Consider the following 22614-nt stretch of genomic DNA (forward strand, 5'->3'; position numbering starts at 1 on the left):
TATTGTATAGGGAATAATGACAAGGAAAAAGTCTGTACATGTTAAGTACAGACATAACCATTTTTTTCTAATATTTAAAGAAATATCTAATATTTCTTTTTTTTCAATATTTTTGATCCACACTTAAATCTGTGGATACAGAACCCATGGATATGGAGGGATGACTATATTTTCAAATTGAACAGTTTCAGAAGAAATTCTGGCAAGTCCTTAAAGGCTCTTTCACCCCTAGCCTGAACTAGCTTTCATTCACACTTGACCATGGCCATTCCTTTACCATTCCCTTTTCCCTCCCCTCAGTTCATTTCTCCATGGGGCCCTTCCCAGGCTCCAGAGTTTAGACCAAGGGAAACAGTGTTACTAGATGACCACCTAGTTAAGAGACAGCCAGCTCTGGTAAGACTGATGTCTGTAAAGGTCTTCTAGTGCTTGAAAATCCTGTGTCCTGCCAAGGAACAGACTTGGTGTCTATTTCCATTTTTGTCCTTGCTCCTGTTTCCTTTCAGTCCCATTTCTCATACACCATTTGTCCTGGGTCTCTTTTAACTATCATTAACCTATCACCACCCCCACCCCATCATATGGTGTCGCATCATGTCACATATTCACAAGGTGCAGAGCAGAAAGGAGAAGAACTTCCCTGACTCACGCAAATGAATCTGTACTTGGAGGCATCATGAGAGAAGCAAAAAATACTTTTGAGGAAGACTTTTCAGCATCCCTTGAATCAAACTGCATTGTAGTGTTCTGACCAGGGAAGGAAACCATTTCCCCACTGACGAGAGACAGGAGATCATACAGCACAAAATTCAGACCAGAGTCTTTTCCGTTCACAGGCCAAGCAATTAGTCAAAGTTGGGCAGTTTCCTTTCCCATTCAGCCATTAAGAGTTTGCACATCATTATTATGATTTATTTAGCCCAGTGTGTAATGGCAGAAGAACCAGTGGGGGAGTGGGGTACAGGGAGGTCTTCCCCAAGACATCTCAGTCATATCTGAGCATCACTTTCCCTGACAGTAAAGTTAGGACATTGGATTAGATCTTAAAGTCCCTGGTTGCTCAGATATCCTAAGGATCCTAGGGCATGAGCTGGCTGGATGGATGCATAGAACCCCTAGGGATGGTCCTCATGAGTTTACAGTGTGATGAGTTTAGCTGGATGGAGTCTGATTGTTAGGTGGATTCTGGGCTGGCCCACAAGAGGCCCCTCCACCCTTGTTCCCTCCCGGGAAGATGACTGTGGCATATGTCACAGGCTTGGAGCAGACCAGGACCTTAGGAGGTAGAGTGGGCAATGAGGATGGAGCTGGGAGTGATGGTTTTCCTGATGGGGGATCAAGAGGTAGGCTGGTGTAGGTAGTATTGTCAAATGAAGGTGGTGAGTCAAGTCTAACGTGTGGTACATCCAAAGGCAATTCAGCAGCCAGTCCAGAGTCACTGACGTGGTGGACCACTGAGGAGGGATTCTGAAACAAAAGCAGGCAAATCAGGAATGCCTCCCTCTGCCCCAGATCTCCCTTTGGTGGGAAGCCCAGGACCACACTAGATCTATCTCTTGAATCCTGAGTATGTCAGTGGGCAAGAGGGCTTCATTGTGAAGATTTTCCAGCCCCAAGTTTCTCCCCAAGTCTGGGAGGGTGGGATGCCAAGGGAGACCATTAGTGTCAAGTTTACAGCATTTACGAAGAGGGTTTCGACTCCAGCTAGGTCCCAGTCCTTTCTCCACCCCATCATCCTAGGACCTCTCAGTGAGTGTGATGAATGGAAAGTCTGGGGAATTTGGCTGCGGGCCTGCAGAGGCTTCTTACCATGCCTGAAACTCTGCTGCTCAGGAATCGGCCACTGACACCAAGCCTGTTCCCTGGCAGAACAGACAACAGCAGCATAGTCTGCTTCCGGGACTAGCTCAGAGCCCTTCCCTCACTCCCTTCCTTCAGAAGCCTCTGAAACCTCTTCACTACTGCAGACTCACCTTCCCCACTCCCACCACCAAACCTTTACCCCTTCCATCTCCCCAGCCTGCTGGAAATCTCCTCACCCACTTATGGTTTCCAGAGCTCCCTTCAACCCACCTCAGCACTCAGCCTACCTCCCGAAACCCTTTCCCCACCTTCTCCAATGCCTTTCCTCCCATTACATTGCCCCACCGTTTCTAATTCCTGTCTTTCTGCAGGCTGCTCCCATTGAATCTCCTTCCCTCCCCTCCATCCCTCAGCCCTGGAAATTCTAGGATATGGGGGCCTTGAAACTTAAGCCCAGGTAAATCCATTTTTAGGGGGATTCGACCTAGACTCCCGGCCTTATCTACACAACTGGTTCATACAGGAATGGTAGGGCCAGGCTGAGATAGGAAGATAGCCACCTACCTTTTTTCCTCTTGGCCATCACAGCAAACAGCACCACCGCTGCCACCAGCAGGCCTACCAGGAGCACAGCACCCCAGATCAAGGGGATGCTGAGGAACAGAAAGGGATAGGTAGGCTTAGACCTGAAGCCTGTGGGGAGCTGCTGGCCAGGAGCCCTGGAGCAGCGACAGAAGGGTTACGTTCTCAATTGGGAGAGGGAGATGGAATAGAATGAGGAGGGCTGACTGAGGCAGGGCAGAAGAGGGACTCATTAAGGTGTCCTGGCTGAAGATTCACCAGCATGAAGGGACCATTGCTGAACCAGGACAGAGAAGAATGTATCTGTCTGTCATCTATCCAGAAGTTCCCCAGAGGTGGGAAGAATCATAGGTTTTCCCCTTCGATTTAGTTTGGAGCTCTAAACAAGTCATTGTCTCCACTACCACCCTTTTCCTGGCCTCCCAAATCCAATCTTGTCAGTACCTCTTCTCATCCTGGCTGGGTTCCAAAGGGTTGGCACTGCCTGCAGGGTCTGAGAATGCGTTCTCAGCCAGACTGCCAATCTTATGGATCTCTTCTTCATCCTCTGTCAGGCCAGGAACGGAGTCAGAAGGAAACATTTAATGAGTGCATGCCCATGTGGGCAGGCTTCAATATCCTGTTGAGTTATGAGGGACTGGAGGAGTGGAGCCAAGGAAGGAGAGGACCCCAGGAAGAAACACAGAAAGGGGAGGATGGGATGTTCTTTAGGGGCCTGTCATTCCACAGGTCAGGAAATGGCACTGGCTTTTTATGTCTTTACCTGGTTGTGACTACACCCACTTTTCCCTGTACCACCAGCTCCCCCCATCTTCCTGCTGCATTTCTTCCCTTTTACCTGCTCTACCCCTCACCCTTCTGGCCTTATCAAGCTGTTCAGTCTGTGTAAAAACACCTACTGGATGATCTGTACCCACCTCTCCTTCCCACCCGAATAGGTTTCTCCAGTTCTCATCCTCAGGGTGACATAGCTCCTGGCTCTCATGGGTCTTAAATGGGGCCGCCTCACATACCTGCAACCCTGCAACCCCAGCCCAAGCTCTGCCCTCAGGACTGAAGGAAATCTGGGTGGGTCCTCATGTGATGCAACACTAACCAACTGACCCTTGCTGAGAGGCTTGCTGGGATCCTGAGACTCAGTTTGAGGACAAGGCTTCTGTCACCCATAGGATGTGCTTGACTTCTGGCTGTAGGACTTGGGGTTGGTTTCTCTGGGCCTGGAGACTTGTCTTAGGAACGTGGCCAGTCCTTTCAGACCAACTGGAATGGGGCCTTGCCTTGTTCTTGAGAGATTCACCATTCCTACTCCCCTTCCTATGCCACACCAGGAACTGGGGCTGCTGTGGCACATGTCCTGCCCTCCTGGTGCCTATTAGGCTGCCTTTGACCACCTTCTCTGAAGCTAAATGCTCGCCTGAGCTGCAAGCCACATCATCTCTGGATGCTATGTGCCACCTGCCTGCCTGAACATCATTCTCCACAGCACCTGCCCCATAGCAGCAGGTCGGGGGCCCAGCTCCCTGCCTCCCTGACCCTCCTCCCAGGGAGTCTCATCTTGTCACAATTTGCCTTTTAGGGAGTTAGAACCTGAATTTAGTAACTCAAAGTGTCAAGGAATGAGGAGGGCAAAGAATGACAAGGATTAACAATATATTTATAATGTAAGACAATAACCACGGGCTTGAGATGAGAAGGATTCTAATGACAACATAGTCTACCCTCTTATTTAGAGGAAAAAAAACAAGGGAAGGGGCTGGGGCGGTGGCTCATGCCTGTAATCCCAGCACTTTGGGAGGCCAAGGCGGGCACATCACTTGAGGTCAGGAGTTCAAGACCAGCCTGGCCAACATGATAAAACCCCGTCTCCACTAAAAATACAAAAATTAGCTGGGCATGGTGGCGGGCACCTGTAGTCCCAGCTACTCGGGAGGCTGAGACACAAGAATCACTTGAACCCGGGAGTCCAAGGTTGCAGTGAGCCAATACTGCCATTGCAGTCCAGCCTGGGCAACAGAGTGAGACCCTGTCTCAAACAAAACAAAATGAAACAAAACAAAAAACAAGGGAAGGGAAAATGCTCTACTTAATTTTATTATTTGGGGATTGGGCATAAAATACTTGAGAAAAGGAAGACCTAAAGGTGAAAAAATGGCCAGTTCCATAAAAGAAAAGGAGTGGCTGTCTGTGCTTGAGGTAGCTGACCATTTTCCCTCCAGAACTTTATTTTTAGAACATCCTATCTTTCTTTAAAAAAACCCAACTTTTTAATATTTTAAAATTTTCTTTTAATAAATGCTTGTACACTAGAAAAGTTATGAGCTGTGGGAATGAAACCTGCAAAAACAGTGTCTTTAGTACTGAAAATAGGGTCAAGAATATTGGCTTAAAATATGAATGACACTTTTTCCATTTTTAAAACGAAAGGAGTTGAAGTAGTTCAGGTACTGAATGTACCCACTTGTAGGTGAGACATACTAGATGCCATGTGAAGACTTATAAAATTAAATAAGATATGCATTCCATAATTCTTAAGCCGCCAAGCCCACTATTACAGGAATAAAACACTGAAAGCTACAAAAATTAATTCTGGTTTTATATACTCAGATTCAACATTGTTTAAAATATTTCTAATTAAAAAATAAATTAGCACCAAGTATGTTGAAAATGCTGGAAGAAGAGGCCAAGTCCCTGGGGTGGGAAGGACACGCCTTCCTGTTGGGAAGCACACTAGTGTGGAAGGGGGAAGGGGATGGTTTTCAGCTGATTTATCTCAGACTTCCCACCCAGTTTGGTTTCCGCTCCCTGCAGAGCTGTCAAGAGGATATCTCCTCCGAATGCCTCCTCCCCAGGGGCCCCCAATCCTCAAGAACCCAAGAGCCCTGGCAATAGGTGGGAGTGGGGAGGGTAGGTCCAAGGGGTGGTAGCTGGCCTAGGATAACTCACCTGGGGGCAGTATGTTCAGAGAGACTCTATGCAAAATCTGGGGCCCCCTGGCCCCATCCACCATGCAGCCATACTCGCCAGCATCCTCCTCCTGCAGGGTAACCATTTCCACCTGCAGCAGACCCCCACCCAGGTCTGTGAGAAACGTACGCCTGCCCGCTGGAGCTCTGCGATCCACAGCTGAGGACACCAGGGGCTGGCACCCCTCCGGCGAGAACCGGCACCACACCTTCTGAGCCTTGACATCCTGGAGCCTGTAGTGGCACTGCACCAGAATGGAGCTTCCCACGGGTGCCTGCAGCACCTCGGGGAGGCTGCCAACTATGCCCTGACCTGGGGAAGAAAAGGAGGTGGGAATTGTGGGCAGGAGCTGGGAGCACCTCCCAGCCCAGCTGCTGGTATGGGTGTGGCGTTCACAGTAACACTTTACTCCTGGGCATGGGGCTGAGCATATGGGGCCCGGAGCTGCAGCTCCTCCTGAACCTTACCTTCTAGTCCCAGGAGCAGCAGCAAGAGCAGGTTGGGGCCCATGGCTGGGCAGAGAAATGTCAACTCCTGGGCTTGCCTGGGGACTGACACAGCATTCCCCTGAGGGCAGGAAACATCTGCCTCAGACAGTCACGTGGGGTTCTCAGTGACTATGGGGTGGGAGACAGGAAATGATGGGCACCTCCAGGAGTGGGGAAAGGGAGTTCTTCCAAGCCCTGGTTGGCTCAGTGCTCAGGAACTGCCCTGAGGGTAAGGGTGGGCAAGACAGGATGAGAAGACCCAAAGAAAGCTAGAAGCCTGCAGTGGCTGGGGCCCAGCTAAGGGGTGAGATGGGAGGATTGTGACAATTGGAGGACAAGAGAGAAAGAGGAAAGATGATCTTCAGGATCTTCCTAATACAGAATCTGAGGGTGCACAGCTGTGACGGAGTAAGGTAGAGTGCCCTGCACCTCACCCAATGCCATTCTCACTCTCAATTCTTTGGGAGTGCTGCCCCACCACCCAAGCTTTTAAGAGGTTGTCCTCGCATGCAGTACAACCTCAAACAGGAAGTTTCACCTTGATCCTGTACCCTGGACTGGGTCTTTCTTCATTTGTTGTCCTGGACACTCTAGACCCCTTCCATCTGGATCCACATTCTTCGGTTCTGGGAAACGAATTATTTCTTTCATAATTACCTGTCCATTTTCTTCTCCCCCTCCCTTTTTCTGCAACTCCTTAACTAGTTGGTTATTGAACGTCGTGTGTTCATTTCATTTTTATATCTTTTCTCTCTCATTTTCCATGTTTTTCTCTCTTTTGTTCTGCCTTCAAGGAGATTTCCTCATTTTTCTTCCATCCTTCTATTTTTGTCTTTTAAAATGTTATTTTTTAAAATATTTTTAATTTACAAGACAAGATATTCCTCGTTCTTTGAGCATTTTAAAATTCTGGCATACTATTTTTGTTTCATGAATGCTCTATCTTCTCTGTTGGAAGACAATTCTTCATGAATATTTTCACATTGCTGCATGTTCTAGTCCTTCCGTGCAAAGGGTACTGGCCAAGTTTTGTTGGCGGGTGATTGAATAGCAAACATGCCTTGAGTGCAACATCCAGAGATTTGCTTGCATTCTTCCCTTCTTCACCGGAGATTTGTTTACATTCCACAGTAAAGGTTTCTCTCTCTCTCTCCCTCTCTCTCTCTCTCTCTCTCTCTCTCTCTTTCTTCCAGAGAGGGAGATACACCAAATTCTCTATATAAACTCCAAGTCTCATAATTTGGGGGTTTCTCTCCTGTGATCCAAGCTCACTGCCTACACAGGAGACTCCTGGCTCTCATTCATGTTGCCCTGTGGAAATGAGCTCAGGGAACTGGGACAAAGTGTGAGTAATAAACCTAATAAACTATCTGACCTCAGACACAGGGGAAGCACCAGTGGTCAAAGAGACTACAGCAGCTGGGGATGGTTAAGAGGGGAGTATTGCTCTAATCTGGAGGGTAAGACCTAGAAAAGGGTCTGAAAAGGCCGTTCTCCCTCACTCCCATCTCCTCCCTTCTCACCTCCTTTTTTCCTCTTTTTCCTTCCTTCCTTTGGGAACAAGGGAGTGAGGAATGGGAAACTGGGAGCAGGAGCTTAAGAAAACTAGTTAATGTTTTAAACTGGGCCTTGTGGAAGTGGAAGATTGGGTGACCAACCTCCCCTTTTTGCTTGGGACTGAGGGGTTTCTTGGGACTGAGGGGTTTCATGGGACTTTCTGTGCAAAAACTGAAAAAGTCCTGAACAAACCAGAACGGGTCACCCTAGTTGGTGATGTGCTTGCATCTGTCTTGCCAATGCATATCAGGCTTTCTCTGATTGCATTATAGGGAAGTTATTTTCATACTAACAAGCCACCCGGCCATGTTGTATGAAGAGGTGAACTGTATTCAACGCTGGACTAAGTGTTGAATATGGTCCACTGCTGGGTGCTGGGACAGAGGTGACCAGGCAAGTTCCTGGCCTTTACAGACGCATCATGTTGCTGGGCGTTAGATGGAGGAAACCAGTGTTTATTGAGGACCTACTACATGCCAGTCGCCTGGCCAAGGACCTTCACAATGTTATTTCTTTCTTTTTTTTTTCTTTTGAGACAGAGTCTCACTCTGCTACCCAGGCTGGAGTGCAGTGGCGCAACCTTGGCTCACTGCAACCTTGGCCTCCTGGGTTCAAGCGATTCTCTGCCTCAGCCCCCCACATAGCTGGGACTACAGGCAAGTATACAGCCATGCCCGACTAATTTTTGTCTTTCTTTTTTTTGGTACAGACAGTGTTTTGCCATGTTGGCAAGGCTGGTCTTGAATTCCTGGCCTCACGTAATCCACCCCCTCAGCCTCCCAAGGTGCGGGGATTACAGGCGTGAGCCACCACGTCGGCCACAAATGTTATTTCTTTCAACCCCACAAAAACCTTGCAAAGTAGGGGAAGTGGTTGTTTTGTTTGTTTATTTCTACAAGCGAGGGCACTGAGGTGTAGAGGGATTGAAGAGGTTGCCTAAGGTGTCTTAATAGGAGGCAGAGTTGAAATTTGAGGCCAAATGGCCTCACTCCCCTTCAGTCCAGAGTGCTCCCAGAGAGTCTGAGGCAGGGGAGCCTGGGTGATTCCAATCCAGAGGGGAATGTCTCTGACACGGCAGAAAAGGAAAGAGAAAAGGCCAAGCTCCCAGGAGGAGGAAAGCCTGATTCTGGGCTGGGGCTGACGGCAGCCACTGCCCTCGAGCACAAGGCAGGCTGCGGGGAGCCTCCCAGGCCATGTCATCAGCACTGGTGCCCACAACTGGCGGGGGGGAGAGGGAGGTGGAGAAGGCGCAATTTGGGCTCGGCTCATTCTTGGTGTCTACCTGTGCCCTGGATCTATAGGAAGGGGGCACTGCCCCAGGACACAATAAGGAAGTTTAATGTGCCCCTGAGCCAGGCAGGCCATGGGAACACAGACTGGACCAGAATCCTAAGTCTCCAGGGCAGGGAGCCAGTGGAGCAGCTTACATTGGGTGTGGACAAGGCAGGGTTGGGGCACAGCTGGAGCCAGGGGAGTGACATGTTGAAGTGAGGCTGGAACATGAGGGCCATGCCGGGAGCTCCATCCTGGTGATTTAAACCTTAGGTGCCCAAGCCCAGGTTAGGTGGCAAAGCCGCCATGTGAGTGGTGGCCACAGGGGATCCTGGGCATCCACTTCTCTTGGGCCCAGTCCAGAGAGCCTAAGAATGTGGCCGACTCACTTCTTTCCCCTGCAGCTCACCCTCAGGGGAGTCTCCTCCCAGTTTCCCCCAGAGTCTTGGCCAGGGTGGTGTGTGTGTTGAAGAGAGAGATGAGGTTGCATGAACTGCCCTGGCTGTTCACTCGCCCTGAATACTCCTCCCCGTGATGTCCTCATGGTTCACTTCGTGGCCTCCTTCAAGTGTTCCTCGCCTTCTGGCTGCTGCATTTAAGATAGTATCATCCCCTGTCCCTCCCGCACACCCATACTCCTAACCCTGCTTGATTTTAATTTTTTCTTCAGCACGTTTTGCCTCTAACAGGTGATCAGATTGACTTATTTACTGTGTGCATTGTCTGTCTCCTCTCCTCCCGCTAAAGTGAGCTCTGTGCGGGCACAACTCTTGCCTGTTTTGTCCACTGTTGTATTTCCAGTGTTCAGAATAGCACTCGCCACAGACTAGTTGCTCAAACTAATACTTGTTGAATAAATAAGTAGGAGTGAGTTAGAGGAAAGACCACCTTGAATGCCAAGTGAAATTTGGATTTCCAGGCTCTACTGGGGATTTTGGCTGGGGATTTTGGATAGGTTCCTTTCCATTGTTGAGCCTCAGTTTCCCTTCTATATGATGAGGGGCTTGAACCATCAGTTCCCAGTTTGATATGCTGTACATTATGAAGCCCTTGTCATTTCTCCAAAGGCGAAGTGACATGATAAAAACAGAGATCTAAGAAGATGAATGGATGAGTCTGCCAGGAGTTGACCTTGATGGGGAGGAACGGAGTCAGCTGGAGGGGGCCTTGAGGCAGGGACTTCCCATAATCCAGGGGAAGCTGATGGAGAGGGTGAATGCGGGGGAGGAGAGCAGAGGAAGACTGGATGCTAGAGAAACCCCAGAGGAGGAGGCAGAACTTGGCAATCAGATCTAGGGAAGGGAGGAGAGAGAAGAAAAAAACTGACTGGGCGATTGAAGCCTGTGAGAATGGAGGGATGTGGTATCCTGTGGTCCTGGTTCTCAAGGAGCAAGATCTCTTATCTTTTTCTCATCCAGATTCATTTTCTTACCCCTGTGGAAGAAAATGAGACTTTCATGAAGCCCACAATTATCCAGTTAAATATGACAGTCTTGGGTTTATTTGTGAGTGTTTAAAATGTCCAGTGTTCAATAGTTGTCAGGTGTTCTTACCACCTCCCCGCTCCCTCAAACACTCCCTGTTTCCAGAGTCCAGGAGAAGCAGTGTCCAGGCAGAGGAGTCTCTTGCCAGAGCAGAACAAGGAGTCCTGGTGGCCAAGTAGCACGTATGCAGGCTGGGCTGGTCCCTGATGGGACTTCTCCTGGGCTTTTCCTCCCATCGTCTTCCTCACGTGTCTCTCAGCCCTGCAATAGTCCAAGGACTCATGTGGCCCCTCTCAGCACCACCTCCCATCCCTGCCAAGTCCACCTTCGATTGGCTGTGCTCTCCAAGCTCACCTGGCAGAGTTTGGAGCTGGTGCCCTGGGTCATGGCCACAGTCCGGTTCACTAGGTGGATGTGTCCCTGGCTTCTGTCCATGCCAGGCTGCAGCCCAGAGGGCGCTGGCTGCTAGAATCTTGATGAGAAAGATGCAGGCCAGGAGGAGAAGGACGGAAGTGGGTGGGAAGGGGATTTCTCCTTCCAAGAGGCTCCTTGGAGAGACAAGAGGGCAGATGGGAGCCTTGAGATGGCCTACAGATTAGAATCTTCTCTCAGGGAATGAGGAGAAACCAGGAGCTTCTAGGACCTCAGCACACCTCCCCACCCAGCACCATCCCTGGGATGGGTCTTTTTGGGGCTTTGGGAGCCCATAGTCAAGAGACTTGGGTTCTAGGCATGCTCTGCCACTAACCTGCTGAGTGCACTTAAACACACCACCTTCCCTCACTGAGCAGTTTTCTTCTGTATACAGTGCTATGCCATGGGGGTGTGTGTGTACACACATGTGTGCTCAGTGGTTATATGAGCAACGTTTAAACACCAGTACACAGGCATGGACCAGTCAGACTGATTCTGGTCCTACCAAAGAAGCAGAGATCGGGGGGTCTTAGCTTTGTATTAAAGTACTAAAACTTTCATTGTTACTGAATTATGGGGATGTCTGAGGCTGCCAGGGGAGGGGGGGGAGCTGGTATTCGGGAGTCTTAAAGCAGCTGCTCTTTACAAACCATTATAGAAGTCTTCCAATAAATGAACAACTGACACAGTCACACTAACTAACTAACATGTAGCAGCTGGTGGAGGGGTGTTTAGATAAGACACATCCAGGGCCCTTCAGGCTCTCATTGCCTTGTAATTTGTAGTTCAGGATGCCCAGCCCCCACCCCCCGTGGGGCTCTGCAGGGTGGAAGTCTGCCCGCGGGTTTTAGGAAAGAACCACCGCTGTACCTGGAGATGCTGTGCTCCACATGGGCGTCCTCGAAGCTCTCAGACTCCCCGGGGACCCAGAGATCTCCAGCATCCCGGTGATCCAGGGGGTCTATGGGAGGCAGAGCCATGAGCCCCCAGCCCCTTCCTCCTTGAGGCAGGGGGAGAACCTTTATGGGTGGGGTGAGGTCCGCTAGGCACTGGTCCTATGTGGATCAAGTCATTACACTCCATAAGCCTCAATTTCCCCACTTATAAAGTGGGCAGTTAGGAACACTTCCTTAATAGCAGGGTTACCAGGATTCCATGACGGCACCTCTGGGCAGTGTCTAGCACCTCATCAGAGCTCAGTAACTGCAACTCCCCCCTCCTTCTGCACAGGGGCTAAGAAGAGCGAATACAATCTTGGATGTACTTGAAAATCCTATCTAAACTGTCAAGCTATCTACACAAGCTATGGGTTACTTTTAGTTTTCTGTCTCCCTCTTGGGAGTTGGCTAAGGGAGTTCACTGCCACCCGCCATCCTTAGAAAAGTGGTAGAGGTGGGGTTTGTGTCTAGAACTGGCAGTCTCGCCTGACCTCCCCACATCAGGCAAATACTACTCCTGACCTCATTTCCATGCTAAAGAGCCATACTGGGAGAAGGGGTTGGAAAAGAGGAGAGTCAGAAATGGCCTCTGTAGCCCCAGATTTGTTCTCCTTTGGGGACACAGTTGTGTTCTGAAGACTCAAGCAGAAAGCCTTCTTGGAGGGTGGTCCCTGTGCAAAGCTCGGGGATGGAAAGAGACACCGTGGCCCACCTACTCCCACCTGGAATGGCGATCCCAAGACAGTTCAGTAGCAGGAGGCTTGGAGCACATGTCACACCCTGCCCCCAAATGCCCTCCCCCACAACAAAAACTCACCGGAACCCTGTGGGGTCAGCAGGACAGACACCACCCTCTCCATTTACAGATGAGAGAATGGAGGCCCAGAGAAGGGAAGCACATTGCCCAGCACAAGCAGTGTACTTTTCTAGGGGTGATTTTCTGTACCAGGTTGGTGCTTCACTTACGTTGATAGGACCATTGGTTGGTTGGTGAGGGAAGAAATTAATCTCCTCCTCCTCCTTAAGGACCTCCCATCATGTTCACATGCTAACTGGATGGAGATGGATAAAGCTGTTTGGGCAAGCAGGGACAAGGCCAGGCTAGTTCACAGAATGCCTTAATGCAAAGTAGAGAAAGGTGCCCTTCTTGCAGGTGATGCAGCTCTGCACCAGGGAACACAGTCTGGCAAAAGGAGTCCGGGCTGGGGAGTGGATTTTGGCCCTCTTGTGCAGTGAGCAACCTGCACAACTATCCTTGGTAGCCCTGAGTAGGGAGATGAGACCCACATGATGGGTTTTCTCAGGATTCCTGAGAGCCCAGTGGGTGGTTCTGCACACAGATGCCCAAAACATGAGGCTTGGAACAGGGGCAGGCCAGAGAGGCAGCCACTGCCCACTCACCTGCCAGCACCTCCACCAGGACCTTCCTGAGGGTGTCAGCCTCACTGCCATGGAGGCTTTGGCACTGGTAGAAGCCCGCATCGTGGGGTTGTAGATTCCGCAGTGTAATGGTGAGAGTGCCGCCCAGGGTATCATCTGTGATGGCTGTGCTCCCATTCCGCCTCCTCAGGAAGGACAGCAGCCACAAGTTGTGCGTGCTGACCACGCGCTGGCATGGGCCCTTCTCGCCCAGCTGGCGGCACCAGGCCTTGCGCCTCCCCCAGTGCTTCATGGAGTCATAAGGGCAGGATACCTGTAGGGACTGGCCCTCCACGCCCTGGAACACTGTGGTGTTGTGGGCTCCAGACAGCTCTGGGGAGGAGACATTCATTCACTCCTTCATTTACCAAATACGCATTGAACACTTGCTCTGCGCAGTGACCTAAACAGACAAAAACCCTGCCCTGAAGGAGCTTAGGTTCTTATGCAAGTTGGGAGCAGGTGGCACAGCATGTGTTTGTGGGAAATTGGGAACCAGGAAACCTGGGACCTGGGTTTGGTTTTCTCACAGTTGGTCTTGCTGGGCCTCCTTGGAGAAGTAACTGACCCTTCCTGGGTCTATTCTGGAGACACTTGGTCTTAAAATCCCCTCCAGTTCTGTTCTGCACATCTCTTTGCTGTCATACGGGACTAGGATCTCTCCTCTCGGCCTGGGGCTGGCTCTCCCTGCCCCGCCACTCTTGCTTGCTCTGCAACCGCCCACATTGGTACCAACTTTCCTGACCTTTAGCTTCCAGCTTCCCTATTTCTGTGGCTTTGTTCCCCTTTCAGGAAGGATCCGTCTCGGAGATATTTTGGGGGAGACATGAGGCTGCTATTTTGGGAACCCTTCTTAGGGCGGGGGAGATGGGCTTAGAGCACTAGCTTGTTGCTGGGGCAGGGGCTGCAGCAGGAGCCCCCAGAGCCCCCTGCTTTGACTTCTCCTCTCTTGGTCCTCCCTTGCCTGCCATCTTCAACCATTACTGTGACAGAGGCTTGAAAGATAGGATTGGACGTTATGCACATGTACCCTAGAACTTAAAGTATAATAATAATAAATAAACTTTAAAAAAAAAAAAAAGAAAGATAGGATTGGGAAGCTGGTGGCCTGCCTTTTGGAACTAGAGAGACCATATGGGCAGTGGTCCTCTCCCACCTTACCACCTCCCATCCATGCCTCAGGACCCCACCTTCCTCCCCGCCCCCACACCATCTAAAGCTGCAGAAACAAGTCTCCATTTGGCACTATCTCTCCTCTTGCCCAGGTTTGTCCAATGCTGTGGGGCAGCAAAAGGTTCACTTCCCTCAGTGGGAAGAAGCAGTTGTGTACAAAAATTTGGTGTGTCAATTCGCCGCAACTCAGTGATGGAAATCTCCAGGCCCCTCACCTCCCATCAAGAGCTGAGGACAAGAGGACCTTCAGAGCAGGGGAGACAGTGCCCCAAAGATGCAGGTGAACATCCTCATGTTCTTTCCTCTTTTATAACTGCAGGGGCTTATAATTAGTGGCTTATAATTTCAGAGGCTATTATCAGTGCTGGCGCCCCCCGAAAGCTTCCCCCAACTGCCAGCTAGTGCCTGGGATGCCACTGTTAGCACTCCTTCCCTTCCAATGCAACCAGAGTCCACCAGCCCCTTACATGTCCACATGCAGGAAGAGTCTGAGGGTGGGTTTTGATACTGGGGAGGGAAGGAGGGTGTGAAGAATATGGGCAGGTTGGGGAGGAGAGGAGTGTAGAACAGGGCACTCAGTCATGCCAAGGACTGCCACCGCCTTCATAATTCACCCCAGGGCCCACCACCTGCTCCCTAACCACATACTCAAAGTGAGGGAAAGAAGGTATCACAGGGCACGGAGAAGATCCTACCTGTGGCAAAGAGTAAGATGAGCAGCCGGAGAGGCTCCATGCCACCCTTCCCTGGCCAAGGGCAGATGCAGAGTGCCTTGTGCAAGATCTTGTCTTTCCCTTGAACTGCAGAAAAGAGAGGATCAGGCATGTCAGGCGCTGCCCACAGGAACTGGGTTCCTGGGGATTAAGCAATAGTCAGGACTGGGGTCTGGAGGCGGTGCAGGGTGGGGAGGGAGGGGGAGGAGGAGTCGGCCACTGCAGCCCTGGCAGAAGGAGCCTGAGTCTCCCAGACCTCTGAGAAGCCAGCCCACCCTCCTGCTGGTGCCAGCCAGGGTGGCCCCCAGATGGCTGGGGCTGGTAAGGCCCTGCACTGCTCAGTTTCCTTGCAGAGCCTAGCCCAGGGATCACTATCCTCACAGCAGTATTCAGACCCTCCACCAGCTGCAATGCCTGCTGTCTTCTGGCTTCAGCCTTGCAAGAGTTGGAGAACAGCTGTGCCCTCAGAAGCCAGGACCCTCACCCAGCCCCTCTTAGTTCTTCCCTCCAGGGCCGTCATTCCTGCAGTGTGGCAGCAGTTCAGTACACAGCTCTGGAGCCAGACTTCCTGCCTTTCTGGGTGTGTAACCACACATCCAAAACCTACCTGTGTCTGTTCCCTGATCCATACAGTAGGAATAACGATAGTGTAAAGGGTTATCAGGAGCACCACATGGGTTCCTACAGGTAAAGTGCTGTCCAGTAGGGCCTGACACATACCATTCAACAAATATTAACTATTACCATTATCCTAGTTAGCAGGGAAAAGGGCAATGGGCTGTCCATAAGACAGAGAATTTTCTCTCCCACCTGGAGTTTTCTGCCCAGGTTTAGCCTTCTTGGAACTGTGGGGTGTCTCCTGTGCACACATGCTCACACTGGTGTTTATTTTGTGCACACACATGCTTGAACTCCTGATCATCCTACCCTACAGGACAGGACAGGGTATTTCCCAGAGTTCTGGGGGTAGAGGTGTGTTTTCCTACAGGTACAGGTTCCCATGAAGGGTGATCGAAGCACAGGGACCCACATGTGCAAAGGCACAGAGGTGTGAAATGGCCCAGTGAGTCAGGGATTGGATGGGGAGGCTTGAGGCAATTCTAGGAGTGGGAAATGGAGTTGTGCTGGGAGTGGCAGAAGAGGCTGGAGAAGCCTGCAGGAGCCTGTAGATTGTCAGGGTCTACTTTAGTTTCCTGCAAACACTCACTTCTTTGTTCTTTTATTCATTTATTTACTCATATTTACGGTGCATCTACCTTATGGACAGGGAATGTGCTTGGAGATGGGGAGTTCATAGAGAGGAGAAGACAGGCCTCCACTCAAAGGGTCCACTGCCCAGCCTTGCCCCAAGGGCCTGGGGGCTGAAGATCACTCTGTAGGTACTCTTCTAGGGTCTTTTTCTAAAAGTCAGGTTTATTGGCCCATAATTTACACATACAAAAATTTAACCCTTTTAAATGTCTGCTTGTATAAATTTTGACAAACTCAAGCATCTCTGTAACAACCACCACAATCACCAGGTCTATGTAACACAATACCATAATATAGAAAGGTTCATTTCACTCAAGCGAGAGCCCTTGTGCCCATTTTAGCCAGTCTTTTTCTCTCTAATCCAGGGCCTGGCAACTACTGAGCTGACATCTGTGTCTGTAGCGTCCTGCTCTTCCTAAAATGTCATAGACATGGAATTAAACAGTATGCAGCCTCTTGGATCAGTCTTCTTTCCCTCATCAGAATAAATTCAGCATGTGTGACGTTGCATTTCTCAAGAATGTATTCATTTTTATTGCTAAACCATCTTTCATTCTATAGTTGTACCACAAGTAGCGTATTCATTCACTTGTTGATGGACATTTGGGTTTTTTCCAGTTTGGGACAATTATGACACTCATGTACATATATTTTGTGTGGACGTATGTTTCTATATCCTTGGATAAAATCCTAACAATGGGAGCGCTAGGTCACATGTAAGTGTATGTTTAAGTCTATGAAAGCTGCCAAAGTCTTTTCCAAAGAGGCTGTACCATTTTTACTTCCTTGTCAACGGTTAATATTGTCAGGTTTTAAAAACCTTCCTAATAGGTTTAAGGTGATATTTCATTCAATTTTAACTTGTATTTTTCTAATGAGTAATGATATTGGACATCTTTTTATTGTTTATTGCCATCTGTACCTTCTTCAGCAAAGTACTTTTGACAAAGTGCAAAATTTTGTCCAATTGTAATTGTTTGTTATTATCATTACTATTGAGCTGTGAAAATTCTTTATATTCTGGATAGCAGTCCTTTATCAGATATGTGATTTGCTAATATTTTCTTCTAGTCTGTAACTTTTTTTCTCATTTGCTTAGCAGCATTAGCAACATCTTTTTTTTTTTTTGAAACAGAGTTTTGCTCTTGTCACACAGGCTGGAGTGCAATGACGAGATCTCGGCTCACAGCAACCTCCACCTCCCAGGTTCAAGTGATTATCCTGCCTCAGCCTCCCGAGTAGCTGAGATTACAGGCAGCTGCCACCACGTCCAGCTAATTTTTTTGTATTTTCAGTACAGGCGGGGTTTCACCACATTGGCCAGGCTGGTCTCAAACTCCTGACCTCAGGTGATCTGCCTGCCTCGGCCTCCCAAAGTGCTGGGATTACAGGCATGAGCCACTGCCCCCAGCCTATATGGGTAGATTTTATTGCTGATGAAGTCCAATTCCTTGATTTTTCTTTTTACAATTCGTGCTTTTCTGTGCTCTGTTAAAAAGTTTACCCATCTCAGAGTCACAAATATTTCCTCCTATATTTTTCGTTGGAAGTTTTATAGTTTTAGGCTTTGCACTGTGGTCTATTATTCATTTTTCATTAATTTTTGCATGTGGCATAAGATGCACTTTGCAATTTTTTCAACATATGGATGTCCAATTGTACTAGCATAATTTGTTGAGAAGATTTTCTTTTCTTCATTGAATTACCTTAGTATATTTGTTGAAAATCAATTGACATGTAGGTCTAGTTCTGACTGTTCTGTTCCATTGATCTATATGTCTATTCTTTCTCCAATATCACACTGTCATGATAACTTACTGTAGCTTTACGGTAAGTCTTAAAATCAAACAGTGGTTCTTCAAAATTGTTTTGACTATTCTAGTTACTCTGCTTTGCCATGTAAAATATAAAATCAGCTTCTAATCCTCTTCTTCTCACCCCCAAAAACCTGTTGGGCTTTCAGTTGGGATTGCATTGACCCTATGGGTTAGTTTTGGGGGGAAATAGACAACACTGCTGAGTGTTCCACGCGATGGACACAATTCAGCTGTCCATTTATTTGTTTCTTCTATGATTTCTCTCATCAGTGTTTTCAGTTTTTAGCATACAAATCTTACACATATATTGTTAAATTTCTACCTAAATATTTTATGATTTGGGGTGTTATTTTACATGATTCTAGCTTTCTGTTTCCTAGGCAGAAGCATAACTCGTCAGCTCCATAAGTTTTTGTCTTACTTTCTGGTCCATTTAAGCTGCATATTGGCCCTTGTCCCCACGCCTTCCCACATGAGGAAAAGATCTTTAAACCTCATGGAAAAGCGAAGGCACCAAGAAATCCTTACCAATTACTCACAGCACACATACATCAAATGCTCTTCCTTAAAATTGTGTTAATTTTTCTGATCCCTCGATCCTCATATTTGAGCACAGAAACAGTTCTGAACTACTCCGCTCCCAAGCACAGGATTCTTCTTTTCCCTTTGCTAAATCTGAGTTCAAAGACACCTGCCACCTCACATCTGGGCACAGAGCTTATGTCCTTCTATCATTACATCTGAACTTCATCACTCACCGATGCGTGCATTCATTCATGTGCCGGCCATGGTGTTACAGAACCGTGGAGCCTTTATGTTCCTAGATATGATAGTGACCATTCCTGGGGAAAGCTTCAGAACCAGAAGCATGACTGGACACATGACATGCTCCTGATGTCTAACTTTAACTGAGACCTCACAGCTGCCCGGTCATCCTCTTCAGAACTCCTGGAGGCTCACTAGTAAGCCCTAGTGTAACTGCTCCAAATCATCACTCTCCTCAAACACACACTTTCACTCTCTTCTCCTTTCTCCCTAGGAGTAAATCAAGATGGTCAAGTATGAGCATCCTCACCCTCTTTCAGATCAGATCCTCCATTATCTTCCTATCCGCACTCAGCCAACCTGAACAGCCAGGAAAGCACTAGGTGTTGGTCAGGACCATGGCCAGTGCCAGCCCCTGTGCTAGGCTCGGGAGGCATGTGACTGGAACAGCTGACATAGGAACAGGCCTCTCAAAGCTGGAATAATCCCAAATTGATCAGGCTTATCATCAGCCTAACCTGGGACAGCCCCTGCAAAGCCTTGCCTGAGAACTGGGCTTAAGGGGGTGGCTGGTGGTGTCCATTCCACCCTTGGCTGGGGCCACCAAACTACAAACATAAGAGCCCACAAATGCCACTCACTAATAAGTAGCCACTTAAGACTTCTCTTTTCCAGTTCCTTTTTTGATTCTGTTCTGCTTTTACTTTATCCTACCTTCCTACATCCAAACCCCTGCCTTCAAGTCTCAATCTGTATCCCACCTCTGATCTGGCTCAGACTTGACCCTTCTTCCCTTCTCTCTCTTCGTATTTGTACCATCATCCTCTGGCACTTTCAACTCAGACAGCTCTTCCATTTTAACACTTCCTATTTTCCAAGTTGAAGATCTCAGGCCCTATTCAGGGCCAATGACTCCCCTGTCTAAGCCAGGACATCTCCTGGGGGAGTGTGTGTGTGCACGCGAGTGTGTGATGGCACTGGACTGGGTCTCAGGCAGGCAGCAGGCCAGTCTGGCAGTAGCCAATGGGCCCAACTGAAGTGATGCAGGATGTTAGACCAAGGAAAGGGCTGGATGAGAACTCAGGAGATGAGACGAACCCTGGTGCTAAGACTGGTGCAGACATCGCAGGCATCATAGGGGTGAGGTGAAAGCAAAGGGAATCTCTCCTGCCTCTTGATTCAATCAGAACTGCTCCAGATTCTGGCTGGGATCAGGAAGGATATCCAGCCTGCACATGAGGGAAAAGTGTGGGTACTGAAGCCTGGGTGTGAAAGAAACTAAAAATACAGAGTAGGGGTTAAGTACATAGACTTTGGCTTCTTACAAATCTCCGCTTAAACCCAGCTCTGTTATTTACTAGTTATGTGGCTTTGGGCAAGTTTCTTAACTCTCTGAGCCTAGCTTCACTATCTGGGTATGTAAAGTTATGGCATATTGTTAATTGCAAAAAGAAAAAAAAAAAAAAGGTAGTTGGTATTATTTTCCTTCCTTCTCATTCTATTTCTCCCTGAAATCTTCCTTCCATCCTCCTGCCTCACTCCATCCCAGATGTCCATTTCCTCTTCCCAGGTGACTGTTCTCTCTACCCTGGATGGTCCCTGGCAACTTGCTTTCTCTCCTAATCCTCTCCTAATCCTCTCTTCCAGGGTCTTTGATTTCTTCACTCCCTCCTGTCCACACATTTCTTCTTTAAAAAAAAAAAAAGAAAAGAAAAAGTTTTGACCTTTTCACTCTGGAGAATTTAAAATATACACAAAAAGAGAAGTATAATAAACTCCATCTACCAATAAGCCATCCTCAACCAGTTATCAAGTCGTGGCCAATTTTGCTTGGTCCACTCCACTGTCTCACGTATAATTTTGAAGCAAATCCCATACATAATATTATTTCATCCGTAATAATTTCAGCTAAGAGACTCCTTTTTAAAACTGAAAATAAAACCTAAGGACTTTCCAATTGTTTCAGTAATGTCATACATATATTCCAGGCTTTAAAAAAAGTTAGATCCAGATTGGGTGCCAAGATGGCCGAATAGGAACAGCTCCAGCCTCCAGCTCCCAGCATGAGCGACACAGAAGATGGGTGATTTATGCATTTCCAACTGACATACCAGGTTCATCTCACTGGGGCATGCCAGACAGTTGGTGCAGGACAGTGGGTGCAGCCCAATGAGCCAGAGCCCAAGCAGGGCGAGGTTTTGCCTCACCCAGAAAGTGCAAGGGGGAAGGGAATTCCTTTTCCTAGCCAAGGGAAACCGTGACACACAACACCTGGAAAATCGGGTCACTCCCACCCTAATACTGTGCTTTAACAAGAGTCTTAGCAAATGCCACACCAGGAGATTATATCCTGTGCCTGGCTCAGAGGGTCCCACACCCAGGGAGCCTCCCTCATTGCTAGCACAGCAGTCTGAGATCTAACTGCAAGGCGGCAGCCAGGCAGGGGAAGGGGCGCCCGCCATTGCTGAGGCTTATGTAGGTAAACAAAGCAGCTGGGAAGCTCGAACTGGATGGAGCCCACTGCAGCTCAAGGAGGCCTACCTGCTTCTGTAGACTCCACCTCTGGGGATAGGGCATAGCTAAACAAAAAGCAGCAGAAACCTCTGCAGATGTAAATATCCCTGTCTGACAGCTTTGAAGAGAGTAGTGATTCTCTCAGCAAGGAGTTTGAGATCTGAGAACGGACAGACTTCCTGCTCAAGTGGGTCCCTTACCCCTGAGTAGCCTAACTGGGAGACATCCCCCGCTAGGGGCAGACTGACACCTCACATCTCACATGGCTGGGTACACCTCTGAGATGAAGCTTCTAGAGGAACAATCAGACAGCAACACTTTCTGTTCAGCAATATTCTGTCTTCTGCAGCCTCCGCTGCTGATATCCAGGCAAACAGGGTCTGGAGTGGACCTCAAGCAAACTCCAACAGACCTGCAGCTGAGGGTCCTGACTGTTAGAAGGAAAACTAACAAACAGAAAGGACATCCACACCAAAACCCCATCTGTGCGTCACCATCATCAAAGACCAAAGGCAGAAAAAAACACAAAGATGGGGAAAAAGCAGTGCAGAAAAGCTGAAAATTCAAAAAATCAGAGTACCGCTACCCCTCCAAAGGAACACAGCTCATCGCCAGCAACGGAACAAAGCTGGACGAAGAATGACTTTGACGAGTTGAGAGAAGAAGGTTTCAGTCGATTAAACTTCTCAGAGCTAAAGGAGGAGCTACGAACCTAGCACAAAGAAACTAAAAACCTTGAAAAAAGATTTGACGAATGGATAACTAGAATAACCAATGCAGAGAAGTCCATAAATGACCTGACAGAGATGAACACCATGACACAAGAACTACATGACAAACGCACAAGCTTCAGTAACAGACTCAATCAACTGGAAGAAAGAGTATCAGTTATTGAAGATCAAATGAATGAAATGAAGCGAGAAGAGAAGTTTAGAAAAAGAGTAGAAAGAAATGAACAAAGCCTCCCAGAAATATGGGATTATGTGAAAAAGACCAAATCTACGTCTGATTGAATTGTACCTGAAAGTAGCCAGGGACAATGGAACCAAGTTGGAAAACACTCTGCAGGATATTATCCAGAAGAACTTCCACAACCTAGCAAAGGCAGGCCAATTCAAATTCAGGAAATACAGAGAGAGAGCATACAAGATACTCCCTCGAGAATAACAACTCCAAGACACAGAATGGTCAGATTCACTAAAAGTTGAAATGAAAGGAAAAAATGTTAAGAAGAGGGCAGCCAGAGAGAAAGGTGGGTTACCCACAAAGGGAAGCCCATCAGACTAACAGCAGATCTCGGCCAAACTCTACAAGCCAGAAGAGAGTGGGGCCAATATTCCAACATTCTTAAAGAAAGAATTTTTCAACCCAAAATTTCATATCCAGCCAAACTAAGTTTCATAAGTGAAGGAGAAATAAACTCCTTTACAGACAAGCAAATGCTAGAGAGATTTTGTCAC

General features: G+C 48.4%; 2 protein-coding genes across 4 annotated transcripts in view; both read right to left on the minus strand.

Annotated features, from left to right (window-relative positions):
- Window positions 1-811: 811 nt before the first annotated feature.
- Window positions 812-6432, minus strand: TREML1 (triggering receptor expressed on myeloid cells like 1). Of its 3 annotated transcripts, none has more exons than XM_009205110.4 (6): window positions 5817-6432; window positions 5479-5661; window positions 2830-2932; window positions 2368-2456; window positions 1810-1862; window positions 812-1467 (listed from the first exon to the last, which is right to left on the minus strand). In XM_009205110.4, exons 1-6 carry the CDS (start codon window positions 5857-5859, stop codon window positions 1153-1155), a joined length of 786 nt encoding a protein of 261 aa, XP_009203374.1. In that variant the 5' UTR covers window positions 5860-6432; the 3' UTR covers window positions 812-1152. The 3 variants fall into 3 exon arrangements, with proteins under 3 accessions (XP_009203374.1, XP_003897634.1, XP_003897635.1); XM_003897585.5 differs by having other exon boundaries at window positions 5329-5661; window positions 5817-6421; XM_003897586.5 differs by lacking the exon at window positions 1810-1862 and having other exon boundaries at window positions 5329-5661; window positions 5817-6413.
- Window positions 6433-10136: 3704 nt separating this feature from the next.
- Window positions 10137-22614, minus strand: part of TREM2 (triggering receptor expressed on myeloid cells 2) — a 33625-nt gene continuing 21147 nt past the window's right edge. Inside the window, exons 3-7 of the mRNA XM_009205111.4 lie at window positions 14790-14894; window positions 12904-13254; window positions 11435-11525; window positions 10505-10698; window positions 10137-10411 (exon numbers count right to left, since the gene is read on the minus strand). Of these exons, the coding sequence (XP_009203375.1) occupies window positions 10395-10411; window positions 10505-10698; window positions 11435-11525; window positions 12904-13254; window positions 14790-14829 (693 nt within the window). The 5' untranslated portion in view covers window positions 14830-14894 and the 3' untranslated portion in view covers window positions 10137-10394. The remainder of the gene's footprint in view (window positions 10412-10504; window positions 10699-11434; window positions 11526-12903; window positions 13255-14789; window positions 14895-22614) is intronic.

Source organism: Papio anubis, chromosome 6, assembly GCF_008728515.1.
Source record: "Papio anubis isolate 15944 chromosome 6, Panubis1.0, whole genome shotgun sequence".
Lineage (NCBI taxonomy): Eukaryota > Metazoa > Chordata > Mammalia > Primates > Cercopithecidae > Papio > Papio anubis.

What these genes read in the sequence shown, in the direction of transcription:
- TREML1 (XM_003897585.5), bottom strand. Translation starts at nt 5,859, where the DNA reads ATGGGCCCCAACCTGCTCTTGCTGCTGCTCCTGGGACTAGAAG. An exon ending in TCTGAACATACTGCCCCCAG is followed by an intron (nt 2,933 to 5,328) that starts GTGAGTTATCCT and finishes CTGGCCTGACAG; the next exon opens with AGGATGAAGAAGAGATCCAT. An exon ending in GATGGCCAAGAGGAAAAAAG is followed by an intron (nt 1,863 to 2,367) that starts GTAGGTGGCTAT and finishes CTGTTCTGCCAG; the next exon opens with GGAACAGGCTTGGTGTCAGT.